This window comes from Camelina sativa, chromosome 11 (assembly GCF_030686135.1).
Source record: "Camelina sativa cultivar CO46 ecotype springtype chromosome 11, ASM3068613v1".
Classification (NCBI taxonomy): Eukaryota; Viridiplantae; Streptophyta; class Magnoliopsida; order Brassicales; family Brassicaceae; genus Camelina; species Camelina sativa.
The window spans coordinates 6,177,383-6,194,199 of NC_141890.1; the positions used below are offsets into that span (position 1 = coordinate 6,177,383).

The 16,817-nt window shown below is 38.8% G+C and overlaps 3 protein-coding genes and 1 pseudogene across 3 annotated transcripts; 1 reads left to right on the forward strand and 3 right to left on the reverse strand.

Annotated features, from left to right (window-relative positions):
* Positions 1-415: 415 nt before the first annotated feature.
* LOC104722030 (uncharacterized) lies at positions 416-2,900 on the forward strand. Its single transcript, XM_010440134.3, has 3 exons — positions 416-614; positions 1,026-2,276; positions 2,530-2,900. Exons 2-3 carry the CDS (start codon positions 1,078-1,080, stop codon positions 2,639-2,641), a joined length of 1,311 nt encoding a protein of 436 aa, XP_010438436.2. The 5' UTR covers positions 416-614; positions 1,026-1,077; the 3' UTR covers positions 2,642-2,900.
* A 592-nt stretch (positions 2,901-3,492) lies between these two features.
* Positions 3,493-8,338, reverse strand: LOC104722034 (uncharacterized). The gene is made up of 13 exons (XM_010440136.3): positions 8,114-8,338; positions 7,759-7,782; positions 7,573-7,652; positions 6,667-7,480; positions 6,520-6,587; positions 6,287-6,360; positions 6,056-6,152; positions 5,819-5,904; positions 5,391-5,473; positions 5,176-5,300; positions 4,991-5,092; positions 4,420-4,836; positions 3,493-4,325 (listed from the first exon to the last, which is right to left on the reverse strand). The coding sequence occupies exons 2-13, from the start codon at positions 7,760-7,762 to the stop codon at positions 3,942-3,944; spliced, it is 2,334 nt and encodes a 777-aa protein (XP_010438438.1). The 5' UTR covers positions 7,763-7,782; positions 8,114-8,338; the 3' UTR covers positions 3,493-3,941.
* Positions 8,339-8,349: 11 nt separating this feature from the next.
* LOC104722035 (putative disease resistance protein RPP1) lies at positions 8,350-10,789 on the reverse strand. Its single transcript, XM_010440138.3, has 2 exons — positions 9,632-10,789; positions 8,350-9,549 (listed from the first exon to the last, which is right to left on the reverse strand). Exons 1-2 carry the CDS (start codon positions 10,183-10,185, stop codon positions 8,532-8,534), a joined length of 1,572 nt encoding a protein of 523 aa, XP_010438440.2. The 5' UTR covers positions 10,186-10,789; the 3' UTR covers positions 8,350-8,531.
* Positions 10,790-10,878: 89 nt separating this feature from the next.
* Positions 10,879-15,720, reverse strand: LOC147933678 (uncharacterized; annotated as a pseudogene).
* Between the last annotated feature and the right edge of the window lie 1,097 nt (positions 15,721-16,817).

Here is a 16,817-nt window from a genome sequence, read left to right on the forward strand (position 1 = left end):
AGATTGATTCTCATAAAGAATGGAGCCGGCTGCTCTTTTTTTTGTTCAAAACATCTTGTAGGAAACTGTTGCACAAACTGATTGGCTTATAAGAATAATAAGATCGTTTTACGATTCTTTACAGATAATAATAAGCAGAGCCTTTTACCTTGTCATGAGGAGGATCCATTCGAGTCGACCATCGATTTCTTTTGCTCATTTTAGTCAACTTACATTGTCTTGTGTAGCCTTCAAAAATCAAGACTAAAATGAAACATAACAAGTAGAAGAAGCCTTTTTACACACTAACGAGGAAATTCTCTCGTATTCGTTGGTTCAATATATAACCCACACCACCACCCCTAACAATTAACAGTGCTCAACTATCGAGTAAACCAAATATTTCAAAGGCCCATGAAAGCCCACTAGAGATTTTGAGACTTCGGGTGGCTTTTTTTTTTTTTTTTTTGTTTGTTTTCCCGTGGCTGTGTTGTCCGGCTTCACGACCTCAACCTCGTAACTTCTTATTCTTCTTCTTCTTCTTCTTCTTCTTCTTCTTCTTCTTTTCCTCCGTCCCGCCTCAGTTTCCCTCTCGCATTAATTCTCTGAATTGCAATCCCATCGATCTCCAGAATGTAAGTTCGTTTAATTTTTCGTCGATTTCTTCTGGATATCTCTCCTTCAAAATCATCGAGTGTCTTCGTGTTTTAGGTTTTGTACGATTTAGGTTTGTATAGCTGTCGTCTTCGTTTTTTTTTAATTTGATGTGCTGATTTAGATTCCTAACTACGTCGATCCAAGCTTTTCACATATAACTCAGATTTTATAAGAGATCCGATCCCCTTTTTGCCTTTTCTCGAGCGTCCTTTGTTTATGTTTCTGTGCTTTATGTGATATATAGTGCCTTTTGTTGGTTATATGTTGTCTCATTAAGATTTTAGCTAATTGAGAATAGATTTGGAACTAGCTATTTCTTTTCCTGGTGAAATCACTAGTGATGCTAAAAAGCTTGAATCTAAATCCTTTGTATTATTTTTATGCTGCAGAAACAGATAGCTTTATATATAATTCAGTTCGGGGTTACTCGCAAGTGCAAATATGTCTGTCACGGCGGGGGTGAGTAGTGATGCTGCGATTGCTGTAAGGGAGAAACTGCGAGGTGGTATTGGACAGACTAGAGTGAGAAGGTATTGGCCTGGAAAAGCTCCGGAGTGGGCTGAGGAGGCCGAAGATGATGACGATGTTAGGATGCAGACCGTTTCTGTTTTGGATAGAGCTTTTCCAAAGAATGATGATTTAGGGGTTTCTAGGAAGGATGATCCAAGGCTGCGCCGTTTAGCTCAGACCAGAGTTGAAGACCGTGACGAAGTTAGAGCTGATCATAGGCGGATTAGAAAGGCTGAGGTTGTATCTACGGAAGAAGAAGAAGAAAGGAATCAAGAGGATAGAGACGATGATGATGATGATGATGCCTTGGAAGAAAGAAGAAGAAGAATTAGAGAGAAGAATCTTAAGAGAGCTCAAGAGGAGGCTGCTCTACTTCCTTTTGAAGAAGAAGATGAGATACAAGAGGAAGAAGAGGATGAGGAGGAGTCTGAGTACGAGACTGATTCAGAGGATGACATGCCTGGTATTGCCATGATCAAGCCTGTTTTTGTACCAAAAGCTGAGAGAGATACCATAGCAGAGCGTGAGAGACTTGAGGCTGAAGAAGAAGCTCTCGAGGAATTAGCTAAGAGAAAACTGGAGATGAGGAAAGTAGAGACAAAGCAAATAGTGGTTGAGGAAGTTAGGAAAGATGAAGAGATACGGAAGAACATGCTGTTGGAAGAAGCAAACATTGGAGATGTGGAAACTGATGACGAACTCAATGAAGCTGAGGAGTATGAAGTCTGGAAGACAAGAGAGATCGGTAGGATCAAGAGAGAAAGAGATGCAAGGGAAGCTATGCTGAGAGAGAGGGAAGAAATAGACAAGTTGAGGAACATGACTGAGCAAGAGAGGAGAGAATGGGAGAGGAAGAATCCGAAACCTTCATCAGCTCAGCCTAAAAAGAAGTGGAACTTTATGCAAAAATACTACCACAAGGGTGCCTTCTTCCAGGCAGATCCTGATGATGAGGCAGGTTCTGCTGGGACTGATGGTATATTTCAGCGCGACTTCTCTGCTCCAACTGGAGAAGATAGGTTGGACAAATCGATTCTCCCCAAAGTTATGCAAGTCAAGCACTTTGGTCGTAGTGGAAGAACTAAATGGACTCACCTTGTCAATGAGGACACAACAGATTGGAGTAACCCGTAAGTTTATTTGCTTTCTGCGTTTCTTTTCTTGCATTTAGTTAGGATAGACTCTTGATATGAAAATAGCTCTCATTTAGGCTTCTGAAATCTGATTTATATAGCATTTGCTTAGAAACATTAAGCTGAGAATTGAACTGAATCTTTGTATGCAAATGTAAACTGGGATATGTTGGGAGAATCTTGCATATGTTCTTTCGTTTAATGAGCTGCAGATTTTGACATTTTGCTTGCGTAATGAATGATTGTGCAGGTGGACTTCCAATGATCCTCTACGCGAAAAATACAACAAGAAAATGGCAGGCATGGATGCTCCTATTGCAAAACCAAAGGGGAGCAAGAAGATGAAAGATTGGGAGACTTAAACCCGCACCAACATTCAGTTGAGTTTATTCCAAAACGATGTAGAAGTGGTATGTAGTAGTCAAAATCATCTTAACATCTTACTCAGTTATGTCTGAGTTCTCTATATCGCTCTGTGACAACCATAAGCTCGTGGCCAAGAGACATCTGGTCTTTTGTATCGGATCATGTTAAGTGTCTGCTTGTATTACGAATTTTTGTTTCCATGGTAGCAGTCTGATGGGAATTTGAAGACACCGTAACAAAGATAAAATTTTAACATTTGCCAAGGAATGATTTATAAAACATTTCTGAGTACAGTAATAATTGTAATGAGAGCACCTCGTAAAGATTATTATTATCTTTAAACTCATATAACAATTAACATGTCACATGTAATGTTTGTACTTCTAACTCAGAAGTCAAAACATTGCATAATGGAGGGTTAGTGTTATGGCTGCCCATATTAGACGATGGAGGTATGGTCTCTTGAGTTTGGCCAATGTTCTTCTTCTATATAAACGAACCATTTTATTCATGTAAACACACACACAAAACAAGTTTCAGCAATCTTTGATTTTGCACCCCACATATATTTTATATGTTCTTGAACTAAGAAAATAGTAATGTAAATACTATGTGAAAAACAAAAATAGCTTTCAGCCTTTCACAACCATTTTTTTTGCTTCAACTCCAACAAATGTAAGAAATCGGAGCTTGGTAACAACAAAAATGGTAACCAGCAGAAACTGTTACGAAAGCTATTTTATAAATTTACACATTATATTTTAATTACATCTTTTTTTTTTTAGTTTAAGCACAATATAAAATATGTGTATTTATGTGCTTGAGTGTATCTTATATAAATTGCAAATTAGAATTGGAATTTTTTTTCTTTTTTTTTTTAAATCATAGTGCCGAAAGTAGCCAACTCTCGTAAAATTGACAGATACAAAAAAAAAGAGCCCACCACACCAAAGTCATTTGTTTTGCTGTAAAGAAAGCTAAAACAACAACAAATAACACAATTAGCCCACTGCTTCTGCTTCTTCTTCCTCTTCTTCTTCGCTCGCCATCTTTTTGTATAGTCAACCATTTTCTTCTCTCTCTCCAATTCCAACCTCCTCCGTAAGGTAACGTCTCCTCCGCTTTTCCATGGCTTCCCCACGTCCTTTCTCTCATTTCGTCTTACGAAAGTGTTTATTTTTAAATAAAAAAAAATCTTAGTTTTGATTTTTATTTTCTCCGTGATCTGTTTTGCTCGTACCAGAGTAGTGAACTCTTAAGAGATTCAAAACTGTAGGCCTTTTTATGGCAACAGAATCACATGAGCAATCCTTCTGAGTTGTTTAGAGCTTCTTTGGCTTTCCTGAATTTCCCAGAGATTGCCTTGTTATTTTTCACAACATATTCCTTCACAAAGAATTTGATTCCATCGCGTAGAGCTTCATAGTCTGGATTCAAGGCTATGCGCGTGAACAAGTTCCACACTAGATTCTCGGGTTGCTCGAAGATGGCCTCAAACAGCATTCGAAAGTGCATGATCCTTTTTGGAGTTAACTCCACTGGATTTGCCAAATCCACCGATTTGAGAACCGCAAGAGAAAGATTGAAGGACACAATAATCTCTGTCACGAATTTCGCCAGATTCATCGATCTCTGGAGTGACATTGACTCTAGTTCTCTAAAATGGTCCCAAATGCAATACTGCAGGAGAATTGTGATTAAGATATAAGCTAGTAGAGAAAACAAAATCGTTACATAGTCAACTTCAGCTATATATAAGATAGTAGAAAAGTACCTGCAGAGTAAACTTATGATTCTTGTCGTGCTCACACAACTTTGAAGCAAGAACTGTGTAGTACTTGTTAAATATTTTCTCCTGTAAACAGCACTCAACTAGAACCCTCATGATCTCTCTGTCCTGCTTTCCTGGCAGATCCAATCTAAGAAGTTTCTCAAATGCATCAATATAGTCCTCACTACTCATGATCACACAAAATATAGCTTTTCTGGAATCCGTATTCATCCTCTGTGCATCAGCTAGCTTTAACATTTTCTGGGCCTCAACAACCTCTGCATCCATTGTTTGTGCTACATCTTCAACGGTGTTAGTGTTAACCACCAAATCGCCAGATAACCACCACTGACCCAACTTCTCAGGGTCAAGCAGCTTGCTCCATGTTAGACCTCTTAATAATACTTCCTCCACTCTCAACTGTGAAAATTATAAAAAAAACGTTAAGTGAGTGCATTTTAGTTAAACTTACTCATCCAAAAGGACGGTAATAAACAGAAGCATACATATTTATGATTATCATGATAGTATCCATTAAATATCACTTCGAGGAAAAGAGAACTGAAAATATTACCTTCTGAAGCCACTTCTTTACCCTCGTGTTCTGGACGGAATCCTCTTTGGTTCTCAGCTTGTTGTTCTTTATTGCAGAAATGGTTTCAAGCATCTTTTCCATCTGCAAATTTTTTTTGTAAGAAACGACTTCTAAAAAACATAGAACATTTTCTTCTAAAAGACAATCTTTCTTAGAATCCCTACCAACATGTTTTTCATTTGTGTCTGGCCTTCCGAGGAGGTTTTCATTTCATTTGCCTTGCTCTGGATGCTGATGATGAATGTTTTCATAGCCAGAGGATCATCACTTCTTATTTTCATTCCACAGCCTAGTCATAAACAAGAACTAAGAGATGGAACATAAACTCAAAACGAAAGATAATAATAATAGTAGTAGTAGTAGTAGTAGTAAAACTTACAATCTAAAACAGTTGTGATAATGGAAGCATCAACTTTAGTCAGTCGTTTCCCCAATGTCATTAAGAAATCATAGATAAGATCACTGCAGAACAAATACAGAGAGATTCATAATCCATCCGGAAATAACAAAAAAAAATATTTTTGTTTATGTTACATGAGAAGACTAGAGATTGCTTTGGGTGTTTGGGTAAGAATATATAAATATATCGCTGTCAAAAAAAAACTAAAACTAATAAGATACGCCAATCACTCATCAAGATTCTGACTAACATGTGTGTTTAGATAAATCGGTTTGACAATCAGATACGTAAACAGCATTCTTGACTCAGTTCTAAAGAATTCAAAACAGTGAAGAATAACTACACTTTCTTGTAGTGTTAGGCCGCTAGATTAAACTGATAGAATGTGTAGTTGCAGAAAATTTTACCTGGAGCAAACTCCCAATATGCAAAGATAAGAAAGCAAAAGAGAAATTCCATTTAAAGTGAGACTGTCTTCTTTCTGATATTCGTCCTGAAAAATAAATTTAAAGATTTGTGGGTAAAACATTATTTCAAGAAAGATGTGAAAAGAAATGCAGTTATGGAAAATTAATTCTTAAGGACATGACCGAATAGCCCTGAGTTATAGCTAATAATTCATATAGAAAAACTCAGGGACATACCTCGAAAGATTTAGCAAGTGAGGCAATAAGCTTTGCACTAAAATCCATTCCAACTAGACACGCCATGCCAGCTATAAAAGAAGCAAATACAGAGTACCTTAACAAGGAAATAAAAAACGTCAGATATATTTCAAATAATATGCACGTCAATGTAATCAAGGAGTTCCACTCATGATTATAGGGCTAGCAGTATCATGAGCGGAAACATAGAGAAGTTGTACAAATCTTAACTGTTCATTGCCTCTGGCATACATTGTCAAAACCTCTTCACAGAAAATCTGAGAGGACACACTTCTCGCAGCAGTCTACATTAGCAAGTATTACAGAGGTTACTACAGAGCGAAAGCAAATATGACATGTAACTTGTAAGCACAAAAACAAAATGGAGTTTTAGCAACTATGATGATCACAAAATATCAACCATGCAACTACTGGAGGAAAAGCTGCGAAGGATAGAAGCTTACACGATAGATTGTGGCAAGTTCTGCTGTTATTGTTTCTACATTGGATTCAGCCATCTTATTAAGAAGACCTGTAACACAAACCAAGCACATCAAACAACTATTACAGCATCACAAACACAGAGGATAAACAGCTTTCGTTAGCTATACCTTTTATCCGTGTACGCATTTTAGTGTGTTCTTCAGATTCACTTTTGGCCTGAGATCTCAAATGAGGAGCAACATACTTGCTGCTGCTCCCTGGCTTACACTCGTGCAAAGAAGGTTCTACGTTCTCCAAGCTTGACGGTGTAATAGTCTCTGACTCACCATTATCTGTGATTTCCATCGCATCACTTTCTAGTTCTTCATCCATTGACTTCTTCTTCTTCTTATGTTGTTTCCGGTCTCTTTTCCTTGGTGGCTCTTCTTCGCTTTCCTCATCAGAAAAATCAGATTCTTCATCCACCAAATCTTCATTTTCTTGCATATCATCAATCTCAAGATCCTGTTTTTCTTCGGATCTCTTTTTCTTACGTTTCTTGCTTGAATCACCAAGTTCAGATCCCATAGAATCAAATACAGATGGAAGCCCTTCGAACAAATCATTCATCCCATCATCCAAACCCCTTAGTTTTCCTTTCTTTACCTTGAGCTTCTTTGCGAGCCTCCTCTCAAGTTCAGCATCCTGGTCACCAGATATCACAGTTGGTGTATCCATTTCAAGAAACTCTTCAAATTTCGTCTTCTTCTTTGGTCTATTCAGATCTTTCATCCTCTGAAATTTTGGCATCTTCTTCTCCTTTTTGACTCTAACCTCTTCTTTCTTATCTAAAAAAGACCTTCCATTATCTTTGTTTCCTCTAGGCCTGCTTGATTCCAAACGTTCAGTATCACTATCACTTGTCTGGTGAAAATCTTCAGACTTGATCACGTCACCAGTCTTCTGAACTGATGATGATACTTGCTTATCCTTTTGCGACTTCTGAGATCCAGCAAACAAACATAACTCATCAACAAACCATTAAACAGAAACTATATCGTAGTAACAAAATAACAAAGATTGCCTCATCATACCTGACGCTGAAGCCAAGATTCATGTTTTCTCTGGTTCTTCTGCAAACGAGCCTCTTTCCGCTTTTCATGACGTGTGCCCCCTGTCGAGCATCAAAACCAAATGAAAAGGAGATTCTTTAAAAATCCTAGCTTTAACTGATAAATAGCTAAAAGCATCACTAAGCCAAAAAAAAAATATCAGCTTACCCATGTTAGCTGCCCCAACCGATTCTGCAAACACCAAAAAAAAAATAAAAAAAAAATCAGAAATTTAGCTTTCTGCTAAAACATAGAAGTGCGAGAGAAGAGAACATACAGATAACATTTAGCCCTTATAAGCAAAACCCTTGTTTTATTAAACCCTTAAAACTTAAAGCATTCGCAGCAATTCAAACCAAACAATGAAACCTAGCCGACAATTTATAATTGCACAAAACCAACAGACGTGATTAATTGAAAACGCCAGTTATAGAAATCGAAACAATGATCAGAAGCAGAAGCAACGAATAAATCGACAGAACCCAAAAGCCTAAAAACCACATAGAGAAAGATGGAACATTACTTGAAACACGTGAGTTAACTCTTTTCGAATCTTGTTCGTGTTCGCTCTTGCTCAATGTTGATGATTGAAGCAAGTAGGAAACGAAAGCTGAAAGGACTGATTTTTTTTTTTTTTAGGTTCGACGAAGAGGAAATTGCAGAAAATTAGGGTTTTTTGTTGTTGTTGAATTTTTAAAAAATTATAACGAAGAAGGAGAAAGCAAAGCCCGCCAAGTTGTTGGGCCCTAAAAACCCATATAAACTTTTTCCACGACCATTGAGTTAATGTCAATTTCTCTACATACAAATACAATGTAGGAAGCAGACACAAGATTTGTGTTTATTGTGTTTGTGTCCACAAGAATTGTCAATTTCTCTAAATACAACATGTGCTATTGTGTTTTGTGTCCACAAGATTGAATAAGAACTTATTAGCTGGTCTAACATAATCGTATAGACATTAACCGTACCAAACAGTGCATAATGATTCCTCTTTCCCTAGATATAGAGATGAGACCCATATCAGCTAGGGTTTGTATCCCTTTCTCCACGTCCCAGTCTCTCTCCGAAAGTGAGAATATGGCGTCTTTAACGTTCACACCAAAGCTTATATTTTCTGTTAACAGATTAAACAAAGCTCTGTGCTTCTCAGATAAACCATCATACGCAAATCTAATTGCTTTCTCAATTTCCTTGTCGTCAAGGTAGGTTTCAAGTTTAGCTGGTGTCATGAGCCACTCCTCTTTGCTCTTCCCACGTAAAGCCGAACCTAAGATCTTGAGACCAAGTGGAAAAGGAGCAACAAGCTTCGCTACTTCAATGGCATGCTCCATGTAACCTCTTGGTGGAGAGCTTTGCCCAAACGCAGAGTATGAGAAGATTTGTTGAGCCTCTTCGCTTGTTGGGAAAGCAACTTTGTAAATCTGATTGATCCCGTTCCTCCTAAATGTATTTAGGTTTACATTCGTCACAATAACCTTACTTCCGAATCTAAGATCCTGAATTAGATTTTCTAAAGCTTGTAACTCCCAGGAACATGCATCATCAAGAATGAGAAGAACTCTCTGGTTCTTTAACCTAAACTGCGCCTCTTGTAAGTCTGATATCTTCATTTCCCTATGATCTAACACTCCAGAGAATATCTCATTTTCCAAATGATTTTGCAAGCCAATGTGGTCAAGAGTGAGCAGCTTATGCGTTTCCTCAAGATTCTCCTTATAAAAATTGAGCTGGAAGTTGCAAGACACTTGTTTGTACAAAGCTCTAGCTATTGTGGTTTTGCCAATACCAGCAGGACCCCAGATCCCCACCATCTTAACCTCATCTGACTCTAAGCATATCATCGATTTCATATGTTCTACATGAGTATCAATCCCAACTAACCGATCGAAGTCTGAAGAAGGCAACTCGTTTGAAACATCCATGACAATTTTCGATATCATAGCCGCTTCACTAGCCCTACAAAAGACAGTTACATATATGGAGTTAGGACACTATTATATATATGGATACAAAAAATGGTGAAATAACTTCATTATACCATGAAACAGAATGTTCTCCAGCAATAACCGCAACTTCAGTCAAAGCTTTTCTCCATCTCTGCTTTTCTTCCTCTGTCTTCCCACCACAAGTTTCCTCAAAGGCCTTACCGAAATCTCCTGTCTGGTTCCTGACATCAGATGGATCCACATCGTAGAATATTGTCATAACAGTCTGTCCTAAAGTAAACCTGCACTCCATGATTAGCTGCAGCTCGTTTAGACACCAGCATGAAGAGGCATAGTTCATAGAGAGGATTACGACTGCGATCCTTGATTCCCTTATGGCTTTTACGAGCTCAGAGTTGATAGACTCGCTCTTCATGATCCCATTGTCTATGAACGTGCTTATTCCATTGTTTTTTAACCCTTCAAGAAAGTGGCTGAGAAAGCTTCTTCGGACGTCTTGACCGGAAAAGCTTGGGAAGACGTCGTAACTGTATTGACGTGTGGATGAGGATGGTGAAGAAGGAGGGATGAACGGATGAATAAAATTGTAATCAGTTCTTGATTCTTTTAAGATCGACATAGACTTGAGGATTCCTGTGAAGAACATGTTTCTGCTTTGTAGTTCTAAGGTTAAGGTACGATGACCAATAATATCGTTGAAAGAAGACTTTAGGATGGATAGCTTCTATCTACATAATATGAGTGCCCCTACAATCAATTAATCTTGTACGTGCTCACACGTTTTCAAACTTCAGCTGATGCTTAATCAATAAAATAAGGCATGGCACGTTCAAAATCTTGCAAGAAAAAAGAGTTTTTAGTCAATATAAACTTTGTTTTTAAAACAACCAGTGTTATGTGGCTGGTGACAGAATGGAATATGGAGTTAGTCCAGTCGGGACAATCAAATTGTAAGCTTACACACATAAACATTTTTACTTAATTTTTGTCGGTTTGGTTTCTGATGTTCTTATGTTTCGTTGATTCTATCGCACAAAAAAAAAATTAAAAGAATTTACGAAAAGACTATTCTGGCTCTTTCATTAATCATAATCTAAAAAAAAATACATTTATGCGGATAATGAGAATCGCAAACGGAATCAGACAATGCTCTAAAAAGTAAAAACAAAGTTTTCAACGGACTACGACAAGAGAAAAAAAAACCAGAGGAATTAAACAAACACAAAAGTAAAAACCAAAAAACAACTTTTGAACATGATGCAAGCTGGTAAGCGTTTTCAACGAAAGAGAGTAATAAAGATGCAATGCATCATAGATACAATAACTAGTAAAAAGCATTCTATCGACGTTTTAAAAGACACCAAGAACAAAGAGTCCTCAAGTCGACTTTGAAGTAAGTAGAACCCCGACAGCGATCCTCACACCCACTGCAAATCGGTCGAGTGCTACTCTTGTTGCCAAGAACTTCCGCCATGTCACGATAGTTATATTTAAAAGTAGAGCCAGGCTTCATATAAACATACCATCCGAATAAGCAATGTAGATGGATAGTGATGCAACATTTGTTGTACGTGTAGAACCATTCTGCCGGCTTCACTTCCTTTTCGCATTCTTCACACCAATACTTATCGTCCGTGTCTTCTCCATAACAAAGAGTGAGAGGATGTTTATCATATTTGTAGTGTAACTCATTTGGAATTGTAGCGCATTCATAACAAATGGTAAACTCGCATAGAGTACTACATTGTAGACGATTCTTGGTAAGACCTCTCTTACAACCATTGCAACGAAAAGGCTCATAGTCGTAATTGAATGGAGCGATGAATAGAGGATGGTCATGGAGTTTGTTGGTGCTATACTCAGGAATCAAAAAGCAGCAAACATCTATCTTAAACCAGTTAATTTGGCAATCCTTTTTATCGCACTTATACTTGAAACCAGTGGACAGTCGGGAACAAGCTGAGCACTGCATTTCACCATCATTGGGTAGAGGAGATGGGTCGAGGATGATAGAATGATTATGCAATGCATGATCCACTTTCTTAGGTAGAGAAGCACACACTACGTGGAGAAAAAAGTCACATTGCATACAGTTGTAGAAATCATGCAAGTGGATAGGAAGGACACACGCCTCACACTGCTTCCTTGCGTCTTGTACACTATCATACTTCTCGAGCTTTAGATAATGTCCATGACTAAAATGTTCTATCAAACCATCACCTACCTTCTTGAATGGTGAAATATCTTCAATTTCACCGGTTTCTTCCGGTTCCCATTCGAGTTCTTTCCCGTCCTATGTCATCACATGTGTTGCACATTTCGTATGGACTATGTAAGAGCAATCCTCGTCTTTACAAGAATACTGACTGTAATGACCCTCGCTAAGGGCAAAAATCTCAAAATAAAAGTTCGAGGAAATGGCCAGGAAAAGACTTAAAAAGGAAGAGGAGGAAAAACAAAGAAGAATGGCCGAAGGGAAGTTCGAGGAAAAATGTACGGACTGGAGGATGACCGAGCCAAGGCCGGAGTGGCCGGATGTACGGTCAAAACTCTAAGATTGATCGGAAGATGGCAGTTTATGCGGAAAATTGCATATACGGGAGCGATGGTCCGAGACGTACCAGAACGAACAGTACAGACCAAGTTGTACCCGAGGGACCAGTACGGTCTAAGAGATGTACCGGAAGGGACAAGAAGGACCCGAGAGAGAAGACTGGGAGATGGCCGATGGTACCATGTACCATGTACCATGTACCATGTACCATGTACCATGTACCATGTACCATGTACCATGTACCATGTACCATGTACCATGTACCATGTACCATGTACCATGTACCATGTACCATGTACCATGTACCATGTATTGTACGAGACGTACGTACGAACGGACGGACGCACCAGACGATTGCCGAGAGGACCGATAGTGTCCAAGGAACCGTGAGGATTGTCCGAGTATGACCGATAGAACCTACAACGTCCTAGCGATGACCGAAGGGTAAACGGACGTGAGCACCGGACGAAGGACGAGAGAAAGGAGATGGAACTATGGGGTGTGTCGTGAGAAATTGGCCAATCAAATTGCATGCACACATGCAGAGAGAATTTTGGTGTTTATGATGGAATGTCGCGAGCTGATTGGGCGGTGAGACACACGCGCCACATGCAGCTAAGGAGGAAGACACTTGTCAAAATCCACTAAGGAGAAGAGAGGAGAAGTTTCGCCTATAAATATGGAGTTGGCGATTTCATTTGAGAAGCAATCTCATTTTTCTCCCAAGCTTTTCAACTCCCACTTTGTTAAAAACTCTAAAGATCTTTTCTCTCAAAACCGAGAGAGAAAGAGAAATAAAGGAGAGATCGTCGTGAGAGGGTGTTGGTGTTGAGAGATTGTTGGTGTTAAGGGAGAAACAAAGAAGAAATCCTTGAAGAGAAGGTGGTTGTTGTGTCAGAATCACACCGAGTCTAAGGGTCGCGAACCAAGAAGAGACAAAGGGCGGTGAGCGGTCGGAGCAAAAGGGAAAGTGGTCTGATCAAGTGGTGCAGTGAAGTCCGGATATCATCATCGGCGTAAAGGTGAGTTCTGTGGTAAGGCATGTAGAGTAGATGCATGTAGAGATGGTTTAAATTGGTTGCATGCGATTCATGGTAGGATTCATGTTAGAATCACCATGCGAAAGTGAGTTTGGTGCATGCATGTCATGGTAGGATTCATGCTAGAATCACCATGCGAAATGAGTTAAAATGCATGTTAAATAAGTTGGTCTCACCTAAAGATTGGATGAGAATGAAACCGGTTGCATTTTAAGTAAGTTGGAGAACTTAAAATTTGGTTAAGAGGATTGCATGCATGTTGAGACTTAGCGATTTGTTTTATTAGCATTGTCTTGCTTAATAAATCGGTTGCATGCATAAGAGGAGGTGAAGTTAGTTGCAATTTTTATTGCATAATTTCGGTTGAGGTTAGCTTGATGCTAAGTAAACTTAAAGAATTTTAAGTGTTAAACCGAATTAGTTGCATGCGCGTTTGATTGGGATTTACGTGGTTAAATCATATTCTTTGCATGCGAATAGACAAGTGATTTGTCTAAGCGATTTGAGTTGGTTACATGCATATGGTTTAATCTTAAGATCCTTGAATTTTCATTCTTGTTCTTGTTGATTAATGCATGTTCTACCGCATGAATGCTCTTGCTTGTTGGCTCGACTTTCTTGTGTGAAGCGGTAGTAAGTGTTTGTAGCAAAGTCTCTTGAATTCGTTTCTTGAGTCTTAGCTAGTGGAAGTGTAGTCGATAGTTCTGGTTCCGAAGATGTGTGTGTATCTCGCAAGAAGTTCTCGAAGATCACTTACGCGAGATACCATCACGGCTAACTAGCTATTAGCGTGACCGTTACATGACGATGTAACTTTGGTGGATCTCATGCTGGTTACCTTTGTGGTTTCAGCATGGGAGCTCATGCTGGTTACCGGGGAGGTTTCAGCATGGGTAGTGAGGAGGAACGGAACAGAATATCGAAGGGCCCTAGGTGAAGGAGTCTAGGATGAGTCAAGAGTCCCTTGTACTATTCTAGTCGTCCTTACATGTTGTGTTGGAGTTAAGAGTCTAAAGTGTCCAAGAGGTCCTTGTTCCTTTAGTCATCTTTTCTGTGGTTTGCGAGTCTAGATCGTCTCAGTTGAGTCGTGTGGATCTAACCTCACTCGCTTGTTGTGTGTTTTGTTGTGCTTCCACTATAGCTTCTGTTGTGTAGCTTTGATGACTTGCCTTGCTTGTTTGTTTTACTTGCTGGGGTAGTCGGGATGGGAAATAGAATCCTGTTTAGGATCAAGGGGTACCCAGGCTCACTGAGTAATCTTAGATTACTCATGATATTATTTTTGGTCTTGCAGGGAAGCCTAAGTGAGTCTAGAGCTGGAGCAAACATTAGGGTACCGGATAGGGTTTTCTTGTGTTTATTGTAAAACCCTATATTTTCATGAAAGAATATCCGACTATCTTTGTATATTGCTTTAATGATTTATTTTCAATGTAATAAACTATTGAAGTAAGATACAATCGTTGTTTTGAGAAAGCATGGCAAGTTGCGAACGATACTCGGTCTTGTCCGGACTGACACAACGCACCAGGCCGCAAGGGTTGCAAAGCCTAAGTAGTCTCGGTTGCGGGTGGAGTTGTACTAGGAAGGACTGGTCGGGAAGTCTGCAGCTTCCGTCCCTTGACCGGATCGACCCAGTGCAATTCCCATCGTGGCGTCCCGTGGCTGTCCGATGGCCTGCGTGGTCATAGGACGGTTCGGGGGCGTTACATTGACCGTATTTAATGTCGACGGTCTTGTAGCAGACCCGACATAATGACTTTGGGGGTGGAAGGTAAGGAGAATAAGAGAGCCGATGAGGATGACGCGTGATCTTTATGACGTGTGGTAAATCAACACAATGTTGATGGACCACATAATTACATTGGAAACAAGCATAACTTGCTTCCGACGCATTCATCAATCCACAAGCATCACAAGGAACTAAGAGTGGACGGGGGAAAAGGGCTAGTGAATGTTGATGGCCTTTTGGGTTTTCAATAGTTAGAGGTGGTATGCTTTGTGGGCACATGGTATCCAAACAAAAGTTACAAGTAGAACACCGGTAGAAAACTGTCCTTCTTGGATGTGAACTTGGTGTTGGTATGTAATTCCCACACCAAGTATAGTTATCAAATATACTACCCCATCCAGACTTACCAGGATCTGCAGATGTGCCTTGGTCGCTTATATTGTTGCCGTCGATGATATTTTCATGCTTTCCATAGGTTAGAAAGAGAGGGTGTTGGAGGTGAAAAGGATGTAATATTTTTCTAGGAATATTTACACATTCTTCGTGGAAATCCACTTGGCATATGGTGCAGTGGTAATGGAAACCCCGAGAAGAGGTGGATACTTGTTTCCCACATGTAAAGCAATTGGACTTATTGTTTTTGCTGAGTTTAGGGAAAAGGGTGTGAGGAAGAGTCGGATGAGCCAAACGACATCCTTTTGTATATAAAGCAGCAGGATGTAGATGCCTATTACTCTCTTCCATTTCTTTTCTGCTTTGGGTTTGATGGATGTTTCTGCAAATTGACGACCACCCTCTATATACTTCAAGAACTGTGAAAGTCTGTTGAATAAAAGAATATTTTTTCTAGCTAAATTTTCCAAAACTGTATTTGTTTTTTCTTCTTACAACTAGTGACCATATGCAACCAAGGAAAAAAGTACTTATTTATGGGCTTGTAAATAAAAGATGATTTATTGCAACTAGTGACCAGATGCAACCAATGGATGAATTTTGATTAAAAGAAGCTGTTAATTAGCGATAGATCCAAATACATGATCTTAATTATTACTTTGTCAAGATCTACCGCTTGCAAAGGGAGGACACATGTTCACTTTGACTAGTGAGATAAGATTTGACACGATAATTCAGATAAGATCGTCATTTCATTTTGTAATAAGGGAAGTTGAGTCCAATGAATAATGACAGTAAATGTATGAGTCAAGCGAGCTGGCTTCGCTAGACCATTTACTTCTCAATACACGTCCTGAAAAGACAAAATAAGGTACTAAGAAAATATACTTCCAATAAGTGAGAACGTGCATTTACTTAGAAAACCACATCGGTTTGATTAAATAAAATTGTGAGACTTAATGCCAATACACACTGCAGGGGATGTTTCCCCGAAGTTCCCATCCAACTTTAGATATGGGTTAAATATTCTTTATGTAAAACAATTGCTCAAGTCTTACTAGTGGTGTTTTGTTTGCAAGGTTCCACTTTAACAAATTGAATGTTTTCTCTTCAATGTGGTTCATGATCTAACTTACGGTGGACTGGCTACAAGGATATAGCCTTGGTTGAGTTTACTTTCAACTTATCAACTCCTTACTGTAATAATGTGAAAACTCATGAATATATTTAGAAAAAAACCTGAGACTATACCTCTACAAAAACCCACTAATGAACTAGCATAAATTTTATACCAAGGAAGAAGATACCAAATTTTAACAATTCTGGGATAGTATCTTTATTACAATCCATTATGTCTGCAATGCGTTATCATGTCCACAACCAATTTTGTGTAGTGTGTTTTGTCATCGCCGGGATACAAATGACTTTTGTTTGAATTTATCATTTTAGTACATTAAAACAAATCTATATTATTATTTTTCTGTGTTAAAAGAAAAAAAAAACAACATCAGTTTTCTCAACACTTTAATATTTGGTTAATCACTAATGTATTAGTGAAT

Bases quoted from the DNA above. Each gene is read 5' to 3' on its own strand.
- LOC104722030 (XM_010440134.3), top strand. From the start codon at position 1,078: ATGTCTGTCACGGCGGGGGTGAGTAGTGATGCTGCGATTGCTGTAAGG. The intron at 2,277-2,529 runs GTAAGTTTATTT...ATGATTGTGCAG, and splicing joins ACAACAGATTGGAGTAACCC to GTGGACTTCCAATGATCCTC.
- LOC104722034 (XM_010440136.3), bottom strand. The intron at 6,588-6,666 runs GTATAGCTAACG...TTTGTGTTACAG, and splicing joins AATGCGTACACGGATAAAAG to GTCTTCTTAATAAGATGGCT. The intron at 5,474-5,818 runs GTAAAATTTTCT...TTTGTTCTGCAG, and splicing joins ATATTGGGAGTTTGCTCCAG to TGATCTTATCTATGATTTCT.
- LOC104722035 (XM_010440138.3), bottom strand. From the start codon at position 10,185: ATGTTCTTCACAGGAATCCTCAAGTCTATGTCGATCTTAAAAGAATCA. The intron at 9,550-9,631 runs GTATAATGAAGT...TGTCTTTTGTAG, and splicing joins GGAGAACATTCTGTTTCATG to GGCTAGTGAAGCGGCTATGA.